Here is an 8,905-nt window from a genome sequence, read left to right as displayed (position 1 = left end):
GAGAAATTAGTTATTGCATTTGGCTTCAATAGATGTGCTGGACCATGGATTTTCGTTGATTTTTTTTTTTATACTTACACGGAGAAACCAACCCCAGGATCAAAGACCTAGCTGCACTGGCTCCACCTGCCGCACTTAAGGTCATTATCCTAAGCAGCATAAAACTCCATGAGCTTACCTCTTGGCCCACAGAATCGCCACATTTAAGCTTGTGCAAGGGGTGATACTCATGGGATTTGAATCTAGACCACCTTCCTAGAGGCCAAGGTCCCATCAGACTACGCTAAATCCGTTTGTGGTTATGGATTTCCATCGATGAATAATTGGATATCAAAAAATACAACTTTGCAATTTTGGAAAAAGAATGTACCAAAGTTGGTAAAAGCTCGTGACTTTTTGGGGCCCACTTCGTGGCTAATTTGATGTTTTGGGCAAATGTGAGAGCAGGGTCTGAGGCTTCGGGGATAAGATCATATTACAAGCAACTTGTCATATTATAGATAATTTTGAAGCAAGCAAAAGAAATTTAAAAAAGAAAACAACAACAACAACAACAACAACAACAACAACTACGCCTTCATCCCAAAACAATTGGGGTCAGCGATATGAACCAAAAAAGAAATTCATTTTGGGTCTTCCACATGAATCCTTTTCCTCCAATCATTTCTATCCAACGCCATGTCCTCGGTGAGGTTCAAAGCATTCATATCCTTTCCTATCATCTCCATCCAAGTCTTCCTAGGCCTACCCCGACCTCTTTTAACTAATATATTTTCCCATTTCTCCAACCTTCTAACTGGAGCATCATTAGGCCTTCGCCGAATATGTCCAAACCACCGTAAACGATTCTCTCGCATCTTATTTTCAATGGGTGCAACACCTACCTTCTTACGTATCTCTTCGTTCCGAATCTTATCTTTTATTGTATTTCCACACATCCATCTAAGCATCCGCATCTCAGCTACACTCATTTTTTGAATATGATGTCTCTTGGCAGCCCAACATTCCGTACCATATAGTAAAGCGGGTCTAATAGTCGTCCTATAAAACTTTCCCTTCAACCGCAATGGCATTCTACGATCGCACAGCACTCCAGTAGCACTTTTCCATTTCATCCACCCAACCTTTATCCTATGATTTACATCTCCATCAATTTCTCCATACTTTTGAATGATGGATCCCAAATATTTGAAATAATCATTCACCGGTATATCTTGCTCACCAAGCTTCACTACACTCCCATCACTACTTCGTTGCTTACTAAACCGACATTCCATATATTCAGTCTTACTCTTACTCAACTTAAAACCTCTAGCTTCCAATGTCTGTCTCCATAATTCTAACTTAGCATTAACCCCAGCTCTAGACTCATCAATCAAAACAATATCATCAGCAAACAACATACACCACGGTACATTTTCTTGAATTGATCTCGTAAGCTCATCCATCACTATTGCAAATAGGAAAGGGCTTAAAGCAGATCCTTGATGTAACCCAACCGTTATCGGGAAATTGGTTGTCACCCCTCCACAAGTGCGGACATTGGTTACTACTCCTTCATACATATCTTTAATTATACTAATGTACTTGAGAGAAACACCTTTCTTCATCATTGTCCACCAGAGAACGTCCCTAGGTACTCTATCGTATGCCTTCTCTAAATCAATAAAAACCATATGCAAATCTTTGTTCCTCTCTCTATATCTTTCAATAAGTTGTCTAAGAAGATGTATAGCTTCCATAGTTGATCTTCCAGGCATAAAACCAAATTGATTCTCCGATATCATGACAATCTTCCTCAACCTAGACTCAATCACCCTCTCCCAAAGTTTCATAGTATGACTCATGAGTTTTATACCACGATAGTTTGTGCAATCTTGTATATCACCCTTATTCTTATATAAAGGCACCAAAGTACTCTTCCTCCACTCATTAGGCATCTTATTTGTTCGCCAAATCAAGTTAAAAAGATTTGTCAACCATTCTAAACCTTTCTCTCCCAAGCATTTCCAAGCCTCGATAGGTATACCATCTAGGCCAACTGCCCTTCTTGATTTCATTTTCTTCAAAGCCTCTGCAATTTCTTTCTTTTGAATCTTGCGCATGAAGTCACGATTTATCTCATGAAAAGGAATGGAGAAGTCTCCAAGATCTTGAGCATGACTATCATTAAATAGCTTATCAAAATAATCTTTCCATCTCTCCTTAATCTCCTCATCTTTGACTAAAACCTTTTACGTTTCATCTTTGATACATCTAACCATACCCAAATCCTTCGATTTCCTATCTCTCATCTTTGCAAGCCTATAAATATCCTTCTCGCCTTCTTTGGTATCCAACTTGAAGTAGCATGTGGCTATTACAGTCGATAATTTAAAAAAGAAAAAAAAAACATAATTAACCCTGCAAGTCTGCAACCCCTTAATTTCCTTTTTATTGATCACAAAAACGTGAAGTAGCCTGTGGCTATTACAGTCGATAGACAAACTTCGTATTTGGTATACATAACATTCAAGTAGATAGGAACACTGTATAAACCAAACTCGAACAAAAAGAATGAATGAATAAGCACACGACCCACTAAGTATATTATAAACAGTGATTCACATACGAGTATAGCTAGTGATTTATAAAAGAGAGAAAGAGGGGGAATCTAGATCTTGGTAAAGCACTCTAGAGGAAGTCCCTGCGGGAAGCGCTTTGCATCGTTGCAGTAGTTGTAGATCATGAATCTCCTCTGCAACAAGCGTGTCATCTTCCTGGTCCAGTCGTCCACTTGGGGGAGCTGCTTTGGCCCTTGTTGGATGCCATTTGAGTCAGAAGTTGAGATGGGTGTGGATGGTTGTGGGCCACAGAGGGGTGACTTAGAAGATGAAGGGCAAGGGGTGGCCCTGAAGTTTGTGTAGGAGGCAATGAAGGGGGCATTGGTCCAGTTGGCCTTCACACGACCCCCTTGTGTTGCCCAATCATCTGCATTCCATATGCTTGCATACACCCTCATTGGTTGGCTTGTGGGGAACGGGATTCGGAGGGATTGCTGATTGGTGAAGACTCTGATGGGCCTCCTGTCCACATAGATTCTGAAAACAGAGGCAGAAAGACAAATTGTGAAATTGGTCATTAAGATTCAAAGTAAGCTACTGAGTTGAGAGAAAGGAGGCAAGAAGAGGTTGGTTGGTGATATTTACATGATATACTGTGTGTTCCATAGGATGGAGTAGGTGTGGTATGCAGCAGTTGGGTCGAACCAGAGGTAGAACTGCATCTCTCTGCTTCCCTTGCCTTGAGCATAGATATTGGTGTGCAGAACATAAGGTTGGTCAGTCACGTTCCCAAGGAACTCCAGATCTATCTCATCGTGAGCAGTGCCTTGTGATGACATCTTCACATTAATATAGAAATTTGAGTTAATACTAGTTTGAAGAGAAACTGTATGTATTTGAATTGGTTGGCTGGCTCTGTGGCCATTATTGGGAATGATGATTAACTTACATAGAAAGTAGTAACTGTTCCTGCAGAGTCACCAGCGGGCAATTTGATTTGCATATCAATGCGAGCAAACAAGAACTCTTGCTTCGATTGGAAACCAGATGCTGCACAGCCAAAGACCACCAATTTCAGACAATGTCAAAGAAATAGAAGGAAAGATTGCCAATGATTTTAGTGGTCCTATAAATATGAGAAATAAAAACTTCTCCTTCCAGTTATTACCTGAGAACTGGTCCAGTTTAAGATCTACCACGTTGCCCAAATTGCGTATTGCAGGTTTGCCTCCAGTAATATCAACATTCTGTATGAAAGTAGCAGCAGCAGTAGTAGCAGCACAGAAGATGGTTGTGAAGGCTAACAACACAATAGTAGTAGAAGAAGAAGAAGAAGAAGCCATTGGCAGTAGAACTGAAGATGAGCAGAGATGATGATGAAGCAGCAGACCTATGTAGTAGTGTATGTTTGATAGAGAACCTAGAGTATTGGTTGTGAATTTCAGATATGGGGAGGCCTACGCATTTATAGAGGAGCAAGTAGAGTGAGCCATTCATCGTTGTTAGTGGAAAGCTGGATGAAAGAAACGCACCACTGTGACCGAATGAGCTGGCTCACAGGTGGAGACAAGCCACACGCTGCTCTTTCACTATTTTTTCATCTACCAACATAGATAGCTTCATCCTTTTTCCTTCTTCTTTTTTATCTTTGATAAAAATAAGAAAAAAATAACATGACTTGTTTGCAAAAACAACCCCCCAAGATCTTGCATGACACGTGTATCATTTTAACTAGGATTTCGTTTCTTTACTACCTCAGCGGTACTCAAAACTTTGTGAAGCTGTCTGTCAGTGATGTTGCTGGCTTGATTTTAGGGTTCAAAAGGCATTTTTTTTATCTCACCAGTATCAGTAAATCATTATTGTAATGATAATGACCACGAAGGAAAGAAAGGAAAAGATGGGCAGTAAATCATATAAACGAGATCATGAGAGAGGGGGCTAATGGATTCGTATCATGCAGGTGGGCATTGCCGCGTGCGTGGCAAAAACAAACAAGGCTCTCCAACTGGCGCCTCCCATGATCAAATGCCGCGTACAACGCGCTTTCCGGAGCATGCCCCCATTTGGGCTTTGGCACCATCTCCAAAATGATATTCATACATCCACCTCCCTAGCAAACAGTTATAAGTGCCCAATCAAACCAGTCGGATACAAATACAATTATCAGGCAGGGTGTTGTTTTGTTCCAAAGCCACCAAAACGGATTAGGTTTGGTCCCAAACCATAGTAATCATATTAATAAATGGGTGCGATAAGTGATGCTAAGGCACAAATCATGAACCACGTGTTCAGCATTTGGTACAAACGACTGTACCTACAATCTAATTTGAATCTCAAGATGTGAGTTGTTTTGACACAGTCTAACTTCATACATGTGTTCAGCATACTCATTCAGTAAGAATCTACTCTTAGATCATCTTTTTTTCCATAAAAAAAACATGTTTTTATGAGCCATTCATAACCATTGATTTTGTTTTTTATCGTCAGACAAACCTGTATACAGGTCTGTATAGCTTATATGATGAAAAAGTTTAAAAAAATTAAAGTTTCTAAATTACATTTTTAATATGAGGAACATCAATTTCTTCATATTTAAAATTTTTAAATGGCAATAGTTTGATTTTTTTCGAAAATACTTTTGATAAAGTCCTGAGTCCTGACAGCATGAAAGAAACACGTGGTTTCGTGCTTTTGAAGCAAGCTTTCCGAGTTGCTATAGGCTTAAAAATTAAATGCACCCTGCCCAGCATGAGCTAAATGCCAGCTGGGCATCATCAAGGGAGGGACCCAACCCATGTTTCACATGATCAGAGTTTCCCCACTGTAATGTGATCCACGCCCATTGGTGCAGTTACTTTTTTTTTTAGATAAGCACCATTGATGCAGTTTATATATAATGAAATTTAAAAAAAAAAATTGATGATCAGGAACCCTGACAAGAGCGAGGGAAAACCCACGATTACCCTGCCATACGTGGCCCACCTCTGAAAGCTAAAAATTATTTATTAAATAGGCCGATTGAACATTATTTGATTGACACTAATTCAAATTTCTTTTGAAAAACTAATGCTATTCAAAACCAATTCTATACAACTTTGGCGCAAACTTTTCATATAAAGCCAAAAGCCCCAGTAAATTGCCCAACTCAGTATGAGTAATGTCAGTCTTGACCTTCCCTAGTAAAAAAATTATTTTGAAGTACAATAATTGTTTCCTTGCAGCTTACATTGTAAAATTGTGCCTAGAGTCTGTTTTGCTTTTGTTAAGTCTGATGTAAGCTGCCCGATTCAGGTCCGTATGCTTGAACTGTAATAGCCCTTGGGCAGAATTTAAAATGAATTAAATGTGTTGAACTTTCTTTTATTCACCCTCATGATTTTTTCTTGTGATTGCAATTCTTCTCCCTCTATTCTCTCTTACTCTCTTGCACTCTGATTATAAGCTTTCGCGACTGGCAAGCGAGTTGACAAATAGGCTTGCGGCGGTAAAGAAGAATCGTCGCATCGTACTGCCCATTGAAGGAAATAAGCCCGTAACAAGTGGTATCAAAGCTCGTTCTCGTGCTGGAGAAGAGACTCTGGAGTCGATGTCGACAGACACGCCGACAGACTGCGATTTATGAGCAAGACATCGTGACGTCTTATCAAATCTGTGCAATACCAAAGGCAAGGCAGTTGCCGAAGCTGAGAAGATGGGTTCACCTCGAGACCAAGAAGAGATGGTTGCAATTGTCAACATATTGGTGGAAGATGTGACTTCGCACGAGAAAGCGATTTCACACGCAGTTGAATCATTCGGTGTACTGAATGATATAGTGGTGAGCATGCAAGAGCAGGTGAACTTACAGATGGGGCAGATCACTTCGTTGATGACAACAGTGGCTGACTTGCAGACTGAAGTAGGAGAGCTTCAGTTTAAAAAATGCACATTACAGTGGTCAGTGACCCTAAATGGCGAAAATGGTGAGAGACCATCAAGGATTGATGTGTCAAGACCCGCAAAGTTCAATGGTTCTCGAGACAGCAAGGTCATTGAGAACTTTTTTTTCCAAGTAGAAGACTACTTGAATATTCAAAATATAACGCTTGAAGATCTTTAGATTAAGGCTGCAACAGCGTTATTTGATAAAGATGTTATCGCTTGGTGGAGGCGGGAGCGCAGCGACATGGAGGAGTCAATGCGTGATAGACACCTTTGACGACTTTAAAATAGAGTTGCACAACTACTTTATGTCGAGGAATGCGCAGAGGCAGGCGTACCAGATGGTTCATGAGCTTAAACATATTGGTTCATTACAAGACTATGTCAAAACATTCGAGAAGTTTATGCTGGAGTTGCCTAACATGCCAGAAGAGGATAAGCTCAATCGGTTCATTGTGGGACTCCAGCCATGGGCACAGTATGAAGTGAAAAGGAGAAACCCCCATATTTTGGAAGATGCATATGCGGCGGCTGAGTGCTTAGTTGACACTTAACACAAGCCTTTCATCCTATCAACCAAAGTCGAGAAGAAGCCTCACTACGGAGGAAAGTAGAATGAGCAGTATGACAACAAAGGTGAGGCATCAACACACCATCAATCCGATAAGAAATAAAACTACACAAAGCATAACAACAACAACAACAACAAGGATACAGTTGTGACATGTTGGTTCTGTGGCGATAGGCATATCGCCAGACAATATCCCAAGCACCTCATAAAGGACGGTGGGCAAGCCAATGCAACGCAGAAAGAATGTAGTGATACTGAATGCAGTGATACTAAGACCGTGCAACCGCGGATAGGAGCCATGCGGTCGATCAATGCAGCTAAAAGTTGCATAGTTGAGAACAGGCAGGTTAGCAAATAATTGATGTATCTCAAAGTCATTATAAATGGAAAGTCTACTTCAGCTATGGTAGACTCTAGAGTCACATACAACTTTGTCTCGCGGAAAGAGGCAGAACGGTTGCGCTTGAAGCCTGGGCCAAAGCAGGAGACCATCAAAACGGTAAACTCTGAGGCCAAGCTCATTCTTGGTGAAGCAAGAGATGTGGTTATCCAAGTGGGGAGTTGGGCTGGTAAAGCCAACTTCTTTGTGGTGCCCCTAGACGATTTCAAGATGATTTTGGGTATGAAGTTTCTGCGAAGCCAGAATGTTATGATGATGCCAAAGTTTAATACGTTGACGATTATGGGGCCAAACATGTCTCACACAGTGTAGTGCCTTACGCAGAAAGGCAAGTCTTCAGTGTTATCGGTGATGCAACTGAAAAAGGTGTCAAGCATGGGGAGCAGACATTCTTAGTTGTTATGTGTATAGAAGAAGGGAAGGTAGAAGCAGCAGTGCCGCCGACCCTAGCCCCACTGTTGGAGGAGTTTCAGGGGGTGATGCCTCCGAAATTGTCAAAGTGTCTTTCACCAAGATGTGAGGTCAACCATAAGATTGAGTTGACCCTAAGAGTGAAGTCTTCCACAATGGTTTCATATCGTATGGGGCCAGCTGAGTTGAAGAAGCTGCACAGGCAATTAGATGAGATGTTGGACGCAGACATCGTTCGTCTATCGAAAGCCCCATTTGGCGCCCCGGTTCTTTTTCAGATGAAACATGATGGCTCCAAACGGTTATGTGTAGATTATAGTGCTTTGAACAAGGTCACGGTAAAGAACAAATACTCATTGTCATTGATAGCAGACTTGTTCAATCAGCTAGGCAGTGCCAGTATCTTTTTCAAGTTAGATCTGTGATCGGGTTACTGGCAGGTGAAGATTGCTGAAGGTGATAAGCCGAAGACAACTTGTGTCACTCGCTATGGTGCTTACGAATTCTTAGTAATGCCATTCGGGTTGAAAAATGCTCCAGCCACGTTCACGACTTTAATGAACCAAATATTCTACCCTTAGACAAGTTTGTGGTAGTCTAACTGGATGACATCGTGATCTATAGCAGCAACATGGAGAAACATGTCGAGCACTTGCGAGCAGTGTTTCAGGTGCTGAAAGAGAATGACCTCTATGTCAAATGAGAGAAGTGTATCTTCGGGTAGGAGGAGATCAACTTCCTTGGCCACGTTGTGGGGCGTGGTGTGCTGCGTATGGATGAGCAGAAGATAAGGGTCATCCAGGAATAAGTTCCGCGAAGCAAAGTGCCAGAATTGTGGTCATTCCTTGGTTTGGCAAATTATTATCGGTGTTTCATCGAAGATTATTCCCTCATTGTTGCGCCCCTCACAGATTTGTTAAAGAAGAATCGAGTATGGCTCTAGACAGGAGCGTGCCAAGATGCCTTTGATGGCTTGAAGAAAGCCTTAGTGAGGGAGCCAGTGTTGTGACTGCTTGATCACTCAAAACCCTTTGAGGTCCACAAAGACGCCTCAAA

General features: G+C 41.3%; 1 protein-coding gene across 1 annotated transcript; it reads right to left on the bottom strand.

The window, feature by feature from the left end:
* Nucleotides 1-2,410: 2,410 nt before the first annotated feature.
* On the bottom strand, nucleotides 2,411-3,974 carry LOC149847659 (xyloglucan endotransglucosylase/hydrolase 2-like). Its single transcript, XM_090009077.1, has 4 exons — nucleotides 3,712-3,974; nucleotides 3,493-3,593; nucleotides 3,189-3,382; nucleotides 2,411-3,080 (listed from the first exon to the last, which is right to left on the bottom strand). Exons 1-4 carry the CDS (start codon nucleotides 3,884-3,886, stop codon nucleotides 2,654-2,656), a joined length of 897 nt encoding a protein of 298 aa, XP_089865203.1. The 5' UTR covers nucleotides 3,887-3,974; the 3' UTR covers nucleotides 2,411-2,653.
* Between the last annotated feature and the right edge of the window lie 4,931 nt (nucleotides 3,975-8,905).

This window comes from Nuphar pumila, chromosome 1 (genome assembly GCF_984573655.1).
Source record: "Nuphar pumila chromosome 1, dmNupPumi1.hap1.1, whole genome shotgun sequence".
Lineage (NCBI taxonomy): Eukaryota > Viridiplantae > Streptophyta > Magnoliopsida > Nymphaeales > Nymphaeaceae > Nuphar > Nuphar pumila.
Note: the sequence above shows the minus strand (reverse complement) of the source record. Positions and strands in the feature narration are given on the sequence as shown.